The 17,601-nt window shown below is 32.6% G+C and overlaps 2 protein-coding genes across 2 annotated transcripts; both read left to right on the plus strand.

The window, feature by feature from the left end:
- The first annotated feature begins 6,893 nt into the window (after positions 1–6,893).
- On the plus strand, positions 6,894–11,375 carry LOC121126506 (uncharacterized). Its single transcript, XM_071891825.1, is given in 6 exon segments — positions 6,894–7,299; positions 8,335–8,556; positions 8,618–10,101; positions 10,103–10,242; positions 10,244–10,384; positions 10,538–11,375. Coding segments are annotated over 6 exon segments (2,391 nt in total). The 5' UTR covers positions 6,894–7,280; the 3' UTR covers positions 10,923–11,375.
- Positions 11,376–12,353: 978 nt separating this feature from the next.
- Positions 12,354–14,657, plus strand: LOC121126509 (uncharacterized). The gene is made up of 4 exons (XM_040721830.2): positions 12,354–12,593; positions 12,698–12,903; positions 12,968–13,251; positions 13,441–14,657. Exons 1-4 carry the CDS (start codon positions 12,534–12,536, stop codon positions 14,271–14,273), a joined length of 1,383 nt encoding a protein of 460 aa, XP_040577764.1. The 5' UTR covers positions 12,354–12,533; the 3' UTR covers positions 14,274–14,657.
- The last annotated feature ends 2,944 nt before the right edge of the window (positions 14,658–17,601 follow it).

The raw sequence follows: 17,601 nt of genomic DNA on the forward strand, positions 1-17,601 counted from the left end.
CAATTCCAATATTACTTACTTTTCTTATTAAGAATTCTAACAGGACTTAAACGAAATATTATGCATGTAACAAGAACAAATAAATATAACAATTATATTTAATTTTTGAAGATTAATTAACATTCAACATTATTATATAATTGGTAAATATACATATTAATTTTAATTTCTTTTTTGTCGTTAATGAAGGAGAAAAAGTCTAGATTTATGGTAAGGGTTACATAATTTTGTCATGTGAGCAAGGCTTGATTTAGGGAGCTAAGCCTTAGGAAAATTTGAATTTCAACAGCATAATAAAAGTCGTATTCCCGATTTGAAGCTTTATTCAAAGAATATCATTGAATCAAGTATTGATGCTATTACGATGATACACTTTACTTGATAACTTTTATCCATAAAAGGAATATTTTGCTGAAACCTCTCTTATTACGATTGACACAATTCAGACATTAGGTATAACAATCCCACTGTTGATGAAATTGATTAAAAAATATCAAATTCATCTATATTCGCAAAGCTATATATTAAATTTCTAGGTACTTAGGAAAATAGCTAAGTCTGGATCACAGCAACATTTTTGTTCGTATCAAGGAGATGCTCTAATCTAAATTTATTTAAACAGGTTAATAAAGAAAGCATATATTAATTACAAATTATAAAAAATATCTTTATTTACATTGAAACAATTATATTCTAATGACAAATTTATGAAAATTTACAATATATACTAAACACATTTCAAATTCAATGGCTTTAACATTCCACAATTATCAAATTTATCATATATTCATCGATATTTGAAACTATGATAAGTGGTGATTCATTCAGATAATTAAAGTCATTTAAGCAAATGATAGAGTGAAGAGTCAAAATAAAAGTTAACTTTTTTTTAGAACTATGATCATCCCTCATATAGGCGTTAATTCATTATGTCTTGACTTCATAGATCTATGCTCTCATGCATCCTTATTTGAAGCTCCATAGACACAAGATGACAATTTTCTTTATATCTTCAAAATCGTGTGCAGAAAACTGCCCTGTGGAAAATTGCCCTGGAGAAAATTGCTCATATTTTGTTCAAACTTCATGATTCATAATAACACATTATAAATTCACTTAATATTATTTATGATAAATATGTAAACATATTTGTCTGTTCCATCTCCGAGGGAGTACATTCAAGTATGAGTAACATTATTGCAATAATTGCCTGTAGGGTTGGGCGGAGTAATGAGGATAGTGTGGGATAGATAAAAACCACTGCATAAGCACACATATATTTAAAGCCCTTGTGTTGGGGGTGGAAGTCTTGGTAGGATATTTATTCTAAATAATATTAAACGAATTTATAATGCGTTATTATTCATCATGAGGTCTGAACAAAATATGGGCAATTTTCTCCAGGACAATTTTCCCCAGGGCAGTTTCCCTAGTACCCTTCAAAAGGCATATTTTTTAGTGCATGGCAGCCTTGACCCATGACTCTTAACGACTTATAACATGTTCTGGTGTGAGAAGTAGGTCAGGGTAGCATTCCTTCAAAAGGGCTGTCTGTCTGGGTGATTAAAAAAAAAATTATTGGTTTCAGCAATTACCCTATTGACTTTTAGAAAAAGCTTCACAATTTGTTCACAAATGCTATGTAATGCATGCGCTAAACAAGTGACATGATTTAGATTTGGAATAAGTTCGTTAAGGATTTTCCCAGCCTTCCGTATGTATGGAACTCCATCTGTGAGTTGTAACTTAAAATTTTCTGAATTGTAACCAGGAAAGATATTTCGAAGGGTATCATTGAGTAACTTGCACATACCTGAAGATTTCAGTGCATTTTTTTTTAACTCCACAGTCACTAAATAAGTCTAGACTTCCCAAAAGGACATTTGCCACAAAGCGACCCTTGGATTCACTCGTTTCTTCAAGCCCCATCCAAAAAGGCCTATCAGATAATTCGGATTTTATCTTTGACATAGTTTCGCCATAAATCGGTCCAACATGATTTTTTCTAAAAGTCCATGAGTCAGGGAAGGTGACACTAATATGCTTTTGAAAAACATTATTCAAAACTTTTTTATCCATTTTGTTTAACAGGGTTGCAAGAATATCTTAGTTAAATCTTCACAAAGAATATCGAACTTTCCTTTAAGAGGTTTCGGTTTTAAGGCAAATTCAATTTGCATTTGCGATTTTTTCTCTCAAGTAGAAGGTTTTTTTTTGCTCGATAGTAAACAAATGTCTTTGTAGGTTGCATTTTTTTGTCAGCTTCGATTTGTTTTTCACAGGAATGACACCGAATAAATTTTGAGTCCGTATTGAGAATAGAAGGAATGTCCATATTTTCATTAAAATCATTAATCCATTTAATTTGTAGAGATTTTGACATGTTGAAGTTAGAAGTTTAAGTAATTAGAAAATTTATCAAATGCGCTATTTATATCATTTTTTTAGGATTCAAGTTATTGAAAATTTGGCCCATAAGTGTTTCTCCTTTCTTACACTTTTCAAGAGGGAGTATTCATGGATTAGTTGAGAAATCTATGGAGTATTCAACAATCAATTTTGCGCTAAATTTCCCCTTCTTCTCATTGGACGTAATCGGAATCTTGGTTCCTCACATATTCATTCATGTATTCATAAACCTGATTGCATAATATAACATGCAAACACATAATCAATCAGTTATGTAAATCCTGTGAATTTTGTAGCAGGCCCGTTTTTTTGGAATTGGTAATCTGAAGAATGAATTTTCTTTTCCTTAGCAGTTGTCTTTATTATTTAATTCCTGAGTAGTGAACATCCTATTCTAAATAGATTTAATTATATTCAAAATCTGATTAAACATTCTTGTTCATTCATGATAGACAGAACCTAACCCTGATGATTTTTCCAGAGTTATAAATGTAAGTCCTTATCGGACTCGGAGTAGAATTGGGATCGACATCGGAGTAGTTCTAGAAAATTTCATTGTTTATATCATTTTTTCCTTCCTCCCTTGTCAGAGAAATAAGACTGCACCTGTCTGCTGATATTTTTCTGTCTCTAGTCCTTTTCTTCTAGAATTCCTTGATTAAGTGTACAAACAAAACAAAGTATTTAAAAGTTATAATCAATATCGACTTTAAATTATTATGAAATAATGAAAAACTTTTTGATCCTCAAACGGCCTCGATTGGAGTGTATTCGATAGGGAAATTGTGGAATAACATCAATAATTATCAGGAGATACAGTCACAACTTCAGGATTGTAAAAGGATGGAGACCATGGATCGAATGAGAGAGTTGAAGGCTTCGTTGAAAAGTCGGACGCAAATACAATTGGTAATATTTCTAAACAAGATTATTGAAGTTAGTTCTCATACAAGAGATGACCCCCAACAACCTTTGTATCCCTCAAGACAATATGGTAATCAAATGCGTTGTTTTAACAAAGGTTGATTTGATCTCTTTGAATAAAAATAAATGAAATATTTTTAAGATATCAGACACTAACTATTTATTCAAGAGTTATTCGCATTTTGGTAGGTTTTTTATTGTCTGATCTGTATTTTTTCATGGAACTTAACACGCAATTTGCTATAAAGTACTTTGCAATTTATATTTTTTTGTTTGTTTGTTTTTTTCCAACAAAAGTGAACGATAAATAATCCCAGAACAGTAAAAAACAATGTTCTTCATATTTTCTAAATACGAAAAATTTCATGAAACTGCATCTTCCCTCAAAGGGAAGATTAGGATTGACATTTCTTTCTTACTGATTTCATATCTATTATTTGTTTCGGTAACCTTGTCTTGGGATTTTTTTTGACTTCTATATAGCTAAATCTTATGAGAGATTAAATTAAATTTGCTAAGAACAGCGTAGAATTTTATTTTCCTGCATTTTTGGCTGTTAAAATGGTCCTCCTTCAAAGTGATCAGAGCATAATGCAGAATGAAAGGACGGCGTGAAGTCCTTTCCATGGACAGCTTTTATCCATTTATCCCGAATCTCTATTGACTATTATCATTTAAAAAAAAGCGAAACTAGAAATTGAATGGGGCATTATAATTCAATCTAAACTTTACCTGGATCTCTAGAAAATCTATGAAAACTATGTCCAGGTGAAGGACCCCCTGGTTCAAATTGGAGTAAACGTAAGTAGCATAATATTTTACTATTTTAGTTAAAGTCTAATTAAAAATATCATTTATGAACAAATATAGACTAGGAACTTCGTTCATTGAAAATCTGTAATCCCAAATGGGGAAAATATATTCAAATCTGATCACGTATTTAAAAGTTGAACAATCAACTTCTTACCTTTTAGCTAACGTTGAAAGTTACATACACCATTCTCAAGCAGCAGCTCATTGCACCAGACTGAAGATTTTAAATATTCGACTACTGCCTTAACATGGAAAACTGTCAATACAAATCCCTCGGTGCCTCTATGTATTTGTTTGTCTATGGCTAGGAGTTAGGCAAGGTCAAGGTTAATAGAAATACAAGGTTATACAATAACGCAATTACGATTGATATTTGACTTCCACCACGCTTTTAATATTGACGTCATAGAAGATGAGTAGTTGCGTGTTTTGTCAAAATCTGTTTTCCCTGCCCAGCATTTGGTATTATATATTATATTGAAAATTCTAACAATAGTGACGTCATAGACTATAAGTGGTTGCAGGTTTTTTGGTCAAAATCTGCCTGTCTTGCCCAGCATTCTTTACAATATATCAAATTGAAAATTCTAGCAAGCCCGATTACATGATGGTCTAACCTTGTATTTCTATTAACCTTTGGAGTTGGGACTGAAGGACCGAATAATCGGTCCTTAGAACCATTTATTGAATCAGTTCTAGAGGACCGATCCAGCACTTCTGATGGTCCATAATATAATGAAGTACATTATTTACTATTCATTTTGTAGGACAGTGTTAAATGTAACAACAATTAACTATTCGATGGGAACAACAGTGAGACACTGTTTGACTCAAAAATTATGTATTCAAGGCATATGGGTATATACATTTATTTATATGGGTAGAATTAATTAGGTGTAGGAAGTTGAATGTTTTCGTACACACATTTTTTATTCAAAAAGAAAAGCAAGGCATGTTCCTACTCTTTTTGCAAACATATACATAAATATTTGGGTATATAAGTTACATTCCTTTTAGTGGAGAATACATAACATTATGTAGTCATTTAAATGGAGGCATCTATTAAATCATAGTAATCTTTGGATGTTATCCTATGAAATGATAAAATTTATTTCAATTATAAATATGTATAGTGTATAATAGAGAAGTAGTCATAAAACAAATTAAGAATTTGTATAACCTTATGCCCAGTGATAAGACCTAAGTTGTAAATACAAATTGATAAGATTATCATACAAGAGTTATGATTTATAACATTATGCAGCAAGTAGGGAAGCCATTGAACTCAAGTATAACAAAATATTGGTTACAACACATACCTATCAAAATCAAAATTCTATATACGTACTTCCACGTAACATAATAAGAAATAAAGCTATAAAAATTTGCTTGCTATAAATTGCATTGACAATGACTAAAGGCAATGTTGTGGCCGGTTCAGGTTCAGCGGTTCTATCGATCCCGGTTCAACTTTATTTGTTTGGGTTATTTTTAATACATGGCCTGTTTTGGTAACAGGCACAAGGGGCGTCACTAGAAAATTTGGGCCCAGGAAATTATATTCCATACAAACAGGGCCGCAGCTACCTTATATGCAGATTGCGTACTACCCCATGCTCCAACAAGGGTCCCTGAAAACTCGTATAAACGTGGCATCAGTTTAGAATGTATTAGTGTAGGGTGGGGGAGCTTGGCATGGTGAAGATTGGGAAACCCGGTATTAAGAAGTTTTATGGTTATCATATTATAAGCCCCTGCCATGCTTAGTAGCAGACCTTACCCTTCCCTCTTTTATTTATACTGTTTGGTGCCTGAAACCCCTTTTCCAGATCCATAAGAAGCTATTGACTTTTTGAAGCTCAGATACAATTGTATCACCCTAGCAACGTAAAAAAATCATTTGAAACACTTCGTGCAATTGCAAAAAAAAACTCTTAAAGTTAATTTAGTCTTTTTAATATATATTTTATTTATATATTCTATATAGGAACAAAAGCACAAAAACCGAGACCGATAAGCAATATCCGAACCGGAACCGCTAAGGGCACAACCTTGACTAAAGGGCTCAAGGGGACCCTTGATTCCTATTGAGTAACTACTGGAGTATCAAACATCATAATGGGAAGAAATTGTTGAAAAATGTTGAAGTTGATCCCAATTGTATTCTCACACAGGCGATACATTGCATCATAATTGATTTTGGGGACTCATACTTAATACTTGTACTATATAAAATGAACAAATTTGAAATAGTTATTGATGCAAGTTCATCAAAGGGCTTTAAGAATTAAAAAAAGAATGAAGATCTGCAATAAATAATACTTGATGCTTATGATATTTGAACTAAATCAAAGTAATAGGCATTACAAATCCCTCTGAAGTGGCTAGATTTGTACAATTATATTTATTTTTAGATCGATTAGGGACGAGAAGAGCAGGATAATTTGAGACAATTATCTTATTATTTCCATTGTAACAGTTAATTTGTATATACACTATGGAAATTGGATTGATAAGGATTTAATATCATATTTTGAAAACATTGTAAGGTCAGAAATACAATAAACTAGGCAATAGAAGGTAAAGGTTTAAGTTATTTTATTTGTTGGTCCCATTGCACATGGTCCAATAGTTAACTATTTTCCTTAACATTAAAGAAAAAAGGTTTGCTTTTGTTATACAACTACGTTGTTTAGGCCCAAAATCAACAATGCTCACGTCTGATAAAAACGCTCTATCATTGCTTCATTACGTAAATGTACAGTATAGTGAATCAAAGAGGGAATTTGTTATCTTTTTAATTTACTATTACTATTAGGTATATAAACGTACGATTCCTCCAGATCAAAGCAGAAACACTGATTCATTTTTCCTTCTAAGAATTAAATCCCTTATTGTCCTCGGTGAGCTGAGAGAAGATAACTTGAAGAGAGATTAAAGAGGGAGCTATTCCGCAGTTGGCCAATGGGCAATGTACCTACTCGTGTTGGGCAGGCCAACCACCATAGAGAAAGAAATACACCACTATAACACCAATATTAATAAATAATAATAATCTCCAAAGGATTTCTTCCTAAACCCCCGGGAGCTGAGTAATTACAAACACATTTCGTCACTCAGAAGTCACCAAGAGAATGTTTTGGTCCTGTGATGGTAAGTTTTTAATCATTGTGTCACCTCTCATCGTCATCATCTGATCATAATATCAGTATGTTGTTGTACCTTGGCTTTGGCACAACACACATTGGCCATTCAAGCCACCATAGGTGTCCCCCATAGTTTATATTTCCTAAGTTTTCGATTAGCAGTTATAACTCATATCTTATTATCGCAATTTTTGATCAATTTATCAGATTGAGTGAGGTACACACATTAGTGAAGCTGTGTGCTGAATGGCAATTTTTGTCCAATGTCTTTTTTGAAGAAACTATTCCATAGAGCCTCCAGTCATGTACAAAAGGTTTTTTTCGAAGGTAAATATTATGTTCTTCTATCTAAACATTCGGGGACTGAAGCAATGTCATTGCCAAATGCACTTATACCTGTTGAATGGTGCCATGTCAGTGTCAGGTATTTCTCTTGTTAGATGACATGAAAAAGGAGTAGAGTCGAATCTGGGCATTCCTCTATTAATTTTGTGGAATATATATAATATAGCTCTGTGACGTCGGTATAAGTTTTTTTTAGTACGTTGAGAGAGAGCTTTCAATACTATAAAATAGGTATACATAATAGACGATTCAGCCTGAATTCTATTCAAACCCGTTTCTTCTTCTTTCCTTCCCTGCCTTCTCCAATATATGAGTATGACTATAGATTTACTATGTAATAATACTAAAATAATATCATGAGCCAAGCCCATCATGCGCTCCATCTTCCTCTTAAAGTGTGTGTGTTCAATTCATTAAAAGATTTACTTATGACTTGTCGTGATATACTCTACTCATGATTAAAAATAGCTGTGTTTCTGCTCTATGTGAATGGTATTTATGTTCCGTGATTGTCACTAGCAGAATCATACATGCATATCCTTAAAAACAATCCTTACACGTCTAATAATTCGTGCAAAGAATGGGGAAGAAGCTGTCGTGTTGTTGCAAATCTGAAAAAGATGACCTAGGTTACTCCCTTACACACAGCGTTGTCCCCTATTCAACACATGCTTTAATTATTTTATTTTCATTTCAGAGGATGATCTGGAGGATCATAAAAAGCCTTTCCTTCATGGACTACTTACCGTGAATATCATAGAGGCGAGTGGCCTTCCGGATACAGACACAACTTTTTTCAATATTGATCGTAAGGATAAAACGGATGCTTATGTGAGTGGGTCTTTAGGAGAGTCCACGATTTTCAAAACCAAATATGTTCCTAATTCTTTGAATCCTAGGTGGAATGAAAACTTTTCTAGTGAGTCTGGTTTTTATTATTACTCTATGATGGTTAAAACAGGGATTCTTTCTTCTTCTAGTTTTGGTATGTCATCACGCCTCCTCGTTGCGTATTGATCTCAAGGATAAAGAACATATTGGTGCTGTACTAGTTGCCTCAACTTTTATTCGTATTCAGGATTTGATTGATCAAGGAGTTATTTCGGGATGGTTTGACTTAATGAATAGTAATAACAATGGCGGCTCTCTTCATATGTCAATAACCTATATGCCAAAAGAAACTTTGAATGAGGAATCCAAGGGGGTACAAGAAAGCTATTTCCTTCCTAGAAGTGGAAATCGTGTTACACTTTATCAAGATGCTGATACTCCACTCTTACCCGTCTTCAATGGGCTAATGGACTGTGCTGGAGAACAAGAGTACATACCTCCTCGTGCATGGATTGATGTGTATAAAGCCATTCGGGATGCTCAAAAGTTTATTTATATTACGGGTTGGAGTGTTGCTACATCCATTAAATTGGTTAGAGATAACAACGAAATTGATCCAGATGGAGACTCTAATGTCGGAGAATTATTAAAACGTAAAGCAGATGAAGGAGTGAAAGTACTAATCTTGATATGGAATGAAAAATTAAGTAGTGAGGAGAATCCTGGTCTAATGGGAACACATGATGAAGAAACCCGGTTATATTTTGAGGATACTGCAGTAAAGTGTTTGGCTGTTGCAAGGGTTAAGTTTGAATCACTTCTTGCCTCTGAATTTGTTAGTTCCTGTTATACTCATCATCAAAAGACTATTATTTGTGACGCGGATCCAATAAATGACGCTGAAAAAATAAATGACGCTGAAAAAATAAATGACGCTGAAAAGAGAAGAATCATTGCCTTTGTGGGGGGTCTTGATATCACGGACGGTAGATATGACTCCCCAGAGTTTCCCTTATATAATACCATCTGTGGCCCCAAAAACTCTGACGATTTTTATAATAACTGTATTACTGGGGTTTCAAAGGAGTTGGGTCCTCGAGAGCCATGGCATGACTGTCATGCAAAAGTTGAAGGTCCTGGTGCTCTTGATGTTATGAAAAATTTTGAGGAACGATGGAGACGTCAAGCTGACTATCACATTCATGACTTGTATCACATTGAAGATGACGCTATAGATAGGGATACTGAATGTGAGGTACCTGAGTCCGAAGGGGGATCATGGACTGTTCAACTTTTCCGCTCTATAACCTCAGATGCGTGCGTCTTTGATTTCGAGGGTCAGAAATATCTTCATTCTAAGGGTGGCCGCCTCGTCGAAAACTCCATTCTACGTAACATGGTCATACAAATCCGCTTGGCAAAACGATTTCTATATTTTGAGAATCAGTACTTTATAGGAAGTTCATATGCGTGGCTTAATGATCGAAAAACCCTTTCTCCACATGTTATACCATGTGAAATAACTGAGAAAATTATAGAAAACATCCGAGAGGGAAAAGAATTCAAGGCTTATATTCTTATTCCCATGTTCCCTGAAGGAATCCCTACATCGGATGCTACTCAAGAAATACTTTTTTTGGCAATATCGCACAATGCAAATGATGTACCGTAGAATTGCCCTTGCTATTCAAGAGGACGGTCAAAGAAAGTCACATCCTACAGATTATTTGAATTTCTATTGTCTTGGTAAAAGAGAATCTACTGAGGGATTCCCTTGTGAATTTTTCTGACCCAGATCCGGGAACAGAGCCTGAATTGGTTCGAAACTCTATGAGGCATTCTATTTACGTTCATAGTAAAATGACAATTGTAGATGATGACTATGTTTTAGTGGGCTCTGCGAATATTAATCAAAGGTAATTTCTTGTTTATTTCCTCCCACCTTGATGTTTGTACATATATACTCATTTATTACCTTGGATTTTATGACTCAAGTCATGTTGCTTCTAGAGTTTTTAAAATTATCATTGTTGGTTAATAATTAACACTTAATATTTTTGTTTTTTAAGATCTCTTGGTGGCAATCGAGATTCTGAAATCGCTATAGGGGCATTTCAACCAGATCATATAAACGATGATTCCCCTCGGGGTGGTGTTCACAAATACCGCATGGCTCTTTGGTCTGCTCATCTAGGTGGGCATGATGAAGCATACCTCAACCCTCAGTCCTCCGAGTGTCTGGAAAAAGTTCGTGAAGTGACGTCTTCTTTTTGGGAGCTTTATACGAAGGATGATCCTGAATTTTCGGATGTACACATGCTTCCCTATCCTATTCATGTTACAGAAGAAGGTGAAGTTGAGGCTCTTGAAGAGCCATGGAACTGCTTTCCTGACACTACAGCTAAAGTACTTGGAGCAAAGAGTGGATATCTTCCTGCTAAATTGACGACATGAAATAAAAAGTTTCTGCTTTTCATACTATGTATTTTTAATTTCATTGACATGAGGAAATGAGGAGTTGGGAGTCTGGACTCAATTTTGGTGTGGTGAAACTTACAAACTATTCCTTCTTCTTTTTATTTTTTTGTCGAAAGAAACATTCTAACAAAACAAAACAAAAAAAAAAAGGGGCAAGCACAAAATTTGCACTGCAAAACGTTTCGTACCATGTGTTTAAATGATACTTTTTATATTTTTTCATCGAATAAGTCATCAATTTATTTATTCAATTAGTGTTGTTATTTTTAAAATTTTATGTGTTAATAGAGTCATTATATCTACTTATATTAAATTTTAATATATCTTTACTTCATTTCGTCTAACTACTATTGTGTTCAGTTGAAATAGTCCAAACTGGATCCCTACCTTTAACGCTATAAATATACTCCGTTTTGCTCGAAACATAAACAACATCATTTATTTATTTACATTTTAATCGATTACATGGCATAATCTCGGTAAGTAGTGTGTGTAGATAGCCCATTTGGGCAGGGGAAACTCAAGCCCACACAACATTTTTTTATCATATATATGTTTTGTACAAGTAACAATTTATTCGTCGTAAAATGCATAATTGTTGCTCCTAGTTACTTTTTATTAATTGATACTATCCTTTCATTTTTATCTATTATAATTACATGGTTATTATGTATTTATGAGTAAAAGAACTGGGGGCATTTGTCTTTAATATGTACCTCAGAGTACTTATATTTTAGTAATTTTGTATTAAAATAGCCAAAAATGACATCATTAATATATCGATCATCCATGGAATATTCAATTATTGCATTATCTTTATCCCAAGTAATATGAATCCTTCATTTTAAATTATTCATCTCACTTTTGCTTTGCAACTAGTACAATTTGCGTATGCAAGTTGCAATTTTTACACAACATATAAATTTCTATATCATTTCTATCAACAAATTAGTCTTATTAATAATTGGTAAATGTCGCAAATTGTACTTTAAGACGGCATAGTTGTTCGTTACATTAAAAGAATAAGAAATTCTTTGAATAATAAGCCTGCAATTGACTCAAATACGTCTATGAAATAACGGATATATATTAATGAAGTATATTGGGATTTCCTCTATATGTTCTTGATTTTTGTTTAAGATTATTTTTATTTTGACATACCACAACTGTCCTTTTACTTCAGGAAAATGTGGAGAAATTCATGTATAAATTTATGCATTTGCTGAATAAATAACAGTATTAAAATTATTAAATTAAAATACAATACGACTTTTGTATACATTTTTAAATTAATAGTCAATTATTCAATTAAATAAAGATCTATAAAATAATAGAATACTATTACTACCTTTAAAAGGTTGCGTGGTTTAAAAGAAAAGTTCCGTCCTATTTTTCTCACTATATAACAGTGTTATATTTTTGAGATCATTTGTAAACATATAAATTGTCAATTTTTAGATTAAGGTCTTTTTATAATTAATTTAAATCATTTTTCCCGTACTGTTAGTACAATAAGAATAAAATATAATTAAACATATAATTAAAAATCAATTGAGCAGCAAGAGAGAGAAAAATTAAAGAACTAATATGAAACGTACTCTTACTGTGTGTGTGACAGCTCAGAATGACGTCATTGTGCCCCTAAAAGTTACGTATATTATAATTGGCAGTGTTCCATTTCTATTATTTTAATATTATATTGTTGATGAATAATGATTGATAATTATTGCATTTAAATTCTCTCTATTTAGTCGAATGACAAGGTATATATTGAAATGTCGACATCTTTTGATATTCTGTCCAAATTACGGGATTTTGGACTTTGTAACATTGTGGAGGACATTCTTTTATTACTACGAATCAGTGATTTATTGAGTTCTCAATTAGTATGCAAGTCATGGCACACGTACATTGAGGAAGGATCTCATTGGAGACGACGGCTCAAGCACATTTTATGGTATATTGGTCTATTTTTAAAATAATAATTATATGTTAAATTATTAACATATTTCATAACATAGCGACAATGCGGATTTAATGAAATTCCTAAAGTCGGAAGTAGGAGAAGAATATCAATACGATCCTCAACTCTCATTCTCAAAAATTCATACGTTAAACCGGTCATGGAGAACTGCAGAGCCGAAAGAGATTAAAATATTTGTTAAAAGTTTTGTATTGAGTATTTTGTGCTCCGAGGATCAAAAGTCATTGGTCATTGGTCTGAACGATGGAGAAATTCAAATAAGAGAGCTTTCTTATAGCTCTGGCTTTAAAATCATTAAGAATATTAGTTGTCATACGAAAGGTAAATGTATTCATTGTGACTGTACACATTGTTGGGAAAAGTCCCATGTATCACTCGCGGGAAGCATGTACAAGCAATGATTACTGTATTTGTTTAATCAGGCTTTGATAAGTGACAATTTTATGTACTTAACTTTTTTATGTATATTTATTATATTATACAATGTTTGTTTTTAACTTGGATTTTCAGGAGTAAAGACATTGGCTCGATGGATGAAAAGATATGTGGTCACGGGTTCCTATGATGGTAATATAAAAATATGGAATGAAAAAGACTGGACGCTTGTCAAGGCCATTAGACTAAATAGTGATTCTGTTTGGGACTGTAGAACCTGTGATCCATATCTGGCAGCTTGTTCCTTGGATGGAACCATTTTTCTTTTTCAGTATGATGAAAAATACGTCGAAGATTCATGTTTTCATTTATTACGTACGATTGTGGATCCAGGAAGACAAATATCCTCATTAGACTTAAATTACTCAACGCTACTTGAGGGTCGTGATGATGGAGTGATTTTAGTTCGAACAATTGATGGGAAGGAACTAAGAGCGCTCAGAGGTCATACACAGGGTGTAACAGGGATACGCTTTCTACCTCAATCCGAAGGCTCTCTTGCCGTATCTGGTAGCTATGACAGCTATCTCCGCATTTGGAATGTTAACCATGGCTATTGTTTAGCTGTTCTTGTTGGGCATAGGGATTTTATTCGGAGTTTAGCTGTTAATGAATCTCGACTCGTATCAGGGGATTTTGGAGGATTTGTTCGTGTATGGGACATGAGTTATATTTTTAAAGAAATTAATGAGTATTTGAGTGGGATTTTAATGAAAATACGTAGTGGGAGTAATGTTGAGGGAAGAGCTCCCGTTGAGATTTTAGCTCATCGTTCCTTTTATCCGCACCGTGGACATGTAACTTCACTTATCCTTGAGCCAACATTGCTCATCACTGGCTCCAGGGAAAGATCTGTGGCCTGCTTAGACTTTTGGAACATAAAAAAAGAAAAAACATACTATTCTTGAACAGGAATGATTGCCCATCTATAGGCTAACAACCTGCCATACTGTGCCCTTATTTTTTATAAAATATGAGTATATATATGAAGCATTCTAATCAATTTGTATAATTACATACTATTGAGATTCTTGATTATAATTACTTTAGGGAATTCAATTACTTATTTATTAGAATTATAAATAACTAGAGTTTTGTTCATGATGAATATGTCAACACCCCTTTACCCTTAACGTAAAAATATAATTGATTAATTTTCTAAATTGTTGTCAGAAAATATGTTACAAAAATATTATCCATAATTTGTGTTTACTGAGAGTTTCTACTTAATTTACATTTTATTTTTATCTGTTAAACCCCTGAAAATAAATAATAAGTATTATTTCATAGCATTTACAGCTCTAATATGTTTCTTATGCATAATATTTTGATGATAATTAATTGTTTGTCACTTTTATGATATTGTTCATGATAACATGCAAAGCTCATATTCTTTAAAATTCCAAAGTTCAATTACTACGAAAAACATACATAAACTCAGTTTATTGTTATCAGAACTTTATCTTTTGATTATAATTTATATAGTTCTTATGGATATATTCTGAAGTTTGAATAATCTTCCTTAAATTCAAGCTCATACATATGATTATTTATCTGTAATATGTATAAAATAGAATTTATGTGGTCTTTAGTAGGTGCCTAAGGTGACTAGACCATTTAACCGAGGAGGCTGAACTTTTGCATAGCTACCACTTTTGAATCTTGTCAGACTTAGATGGGGGTGCCATTTTTTTTTTTTTTTTTTTTTGGTTTATATAAGGGGGCTTATTATATATCCAATACACAAGGAGACTGGATATAAGGAGTTGAGTTATAAATCAAAGAGTGACTGGCGTCTGAAAAACAACTATAAGAATAACTAGGCTTTCTAAATTTATTCAAAATAAAAAAAGTTAAGGTGAATAAAAAAGAAATCGGGGGAAAATCATCTTTCGGTTTTTTCCCCGCTGCAAACAAATGGATTTCAAAAAATATATTGGATTTGTAGATAAAATAAAGTTTGTAGAAACTTGCCTGTAAATTCGTTTGCATATAAATTTGACACATAAAAATGGTTATTTAACTAAAATATCGGTCATTTTCTGAATAAAGAATTAATAATTGTCATGACGTTTCATTAGATCAGCTACAATCAGCTGTGACAAGGGAGGAAGGAAAAAAGGATATAAACAAGGACATTTGCTAGAATTACTCCGATGTTGATCCTTCATTACACTCTGAGTCCAACAAGGACTTACAATTATATATCCGAAACAAATCCTCAGGGTTACGCACCATCTTTTAGGAGCACACACGAATATTCAATTAGGTTTTAAATATAATTCAATCAATGAAATTAAATTATAATGACAACTGCTAAGGAAAAGAAAATTCATAATTTAGATTAGCAATTTCAAAGAAAAGGGTCAGCTAATAAATACACTGCATTTTCATCACTGTTTACACACATGATAGCTGGCCCGTTAATTTATAATTAGTAGTATGAAGTACGAATTTTATTTTCCTTAGCAGCTGTCATTATTTTTTAATTCTTGAGTAGTGAAAATCCTTTCCTAAATAGATTCAATTATTTTCAAAACCTGTTTGAACATGCGCGTGCGCTCTAAATGAAGGTGCGTAACCCTGAGGATTTGTTGCGGATATATAATTGTAGTCCTTGTTGGACTCAGAGTGTAATGGATGATCGACATCGGAGTAATACTAGCAAATGTCATTTTTATATCCTTTTTTCCTTCCTCACTTGTCACAGTCGATTATTCTTTATCTTCTCCAAAAAATTCTTCAAATTGTCAGGGTTACCATGCTGATTTTTTTGTGTTTCTTTTTTTAACATGGCCATTCTATTCTGGATTTTCATCTTTGATGGTTTATGTTAGCCGATGTATTTCTTGAAAAAAGTATTGCATGCATTCGAGTTCATATTTAATATAACTCTAATTATATCCTAGGATAGACTCTCAATGTCTGTAGAGAACGTTTGCAAAGGCTGTAGCTCCCCCTCCCCAATAAGGATTTTTTTGGGTCGGATAATATTTTACGAGAAAATAAGGTGCAATTTAAAAAAAAAATATTTCTTTTCGCAAAGAAGATGATTTGGACTAATTATGCAGCAGAGAAAAAAAATTAATATTCTCTGAATACCAATGGATTTTAGATTTTTTTTCCAAAAAATTTAATTTGTATTGAAAAATTGTGAATTTTTGTAATTACTTACCAGAAAATGTACTATGGATTTTAGAAAAAAAAATTCAACAATACAAAAATAAACAATAATATTTGAAATTTTTTTTCCAAATTATTTTACTTTGAATTTTTATGTAAATAGCTATGGATTTTTGAAATTTTAATTCGCAGATTTTCTTTAAAAGAAAAAAAAAACATATATAATCCTGCGGACACTCCTGATATTAACGAGATTGTATGATTTTTTAAGTATATATTTTCTCATATGCATATTTTCATAACATAACTTCCTTTTCTATTTAATTTACACTTACCTTCTCAAGAATCAAATAATAATTGTACAACTTGGGAAAATAAAAATCCTCCTCAGAAGCAAATCCCGATATGTAGTACATATTTTATACACCTCTATATAATATGAATTATCATGTTTAAACGACGAGAAGAATTCAAACTCTATAAACTACATGTTATTTATATTACTTAAGAAAATCTGGATTATACCGGTCATAAAAACTAACTTTTCAAATCCAAGGCGAGATAAAAATACTATTAATAGATTCAGATTATAAACAAGTATTTCGTTATCTCCAATGCTTTGCCTTATACCCTAGATTACAAGAATAACAACTGCCAATAATCTATATAATTATGTAGTCATGTAGGATTTATTAATCATTTGGGTTTCTCATTTCTCGGAGAAATAAATATTTAAATTGCGGGATCCTGGTAAATATTTGGATTCCGTGAGTTAAGGTGCTTGGTGATTGTACTGACTGGTCCATTGAATTATGAACACTTACTCATTCTCTAATTAATGAAGGTTGAGTTATTGAAATTAATTCATCTTTCGATTTTTTAAAGCATAACCAATTAGTTACAAAACAAAACAAAGTTGAGCTCTCTAGCCTAAGTAGAAGTCGAAAAAATGACACTTGAACGTAATCGACGAATTTCCATTAGCGCACTCCAAGCAGTTGGGCGTCTCTAGTCTACACTGTCAGAAAGTTCAAAATGTTGGAGAAGAAGAAGGGCTCTGTCAAAAATTGACGAACTGGAGCCGGATGATAATAAAAAACAGCCCAGGCCCAT

Source organism: Lepeophtheirus salmonis, chromosome 11, assembly GCF_016086655.4.
Source record: "Lepeophtheirus salmonis chromosome 11, UVic_Lsal_1.4, whole genome shotgun sequence".
Lineage (NCBI taxonomy): Eukaryota > Metazoa > Arthropoda > Copepoda > Siphonostomatoida > Caligidae > Lepeophtheirus > Lepeophtheirus salmonis.

Excerpts from the sequence above, each read along its gene's own strand:
- LOC121126509 (XM_040721830.2), top strand. The coding sequence starts at position 12,534 with ATGAAACGTACTCTTACTGTGTGTGTGACAGCTCAGAATGACGTCATT. Across the intron at positions 12,594-12,697 it reads ACGTCATTGTGCCCCTAAAA|TCGAATGACAAGGTATATAT; the intron begins GTTACGTATATT and ends CTCTCTATTTAG. Across the intron at positions 12,904-12,967 it reads CGGCTCAAGCACATTTTATG|CGACAATGCGGATTTAATGA; the intron begins GTATATTGGTCT and ends TTCATAACATAG.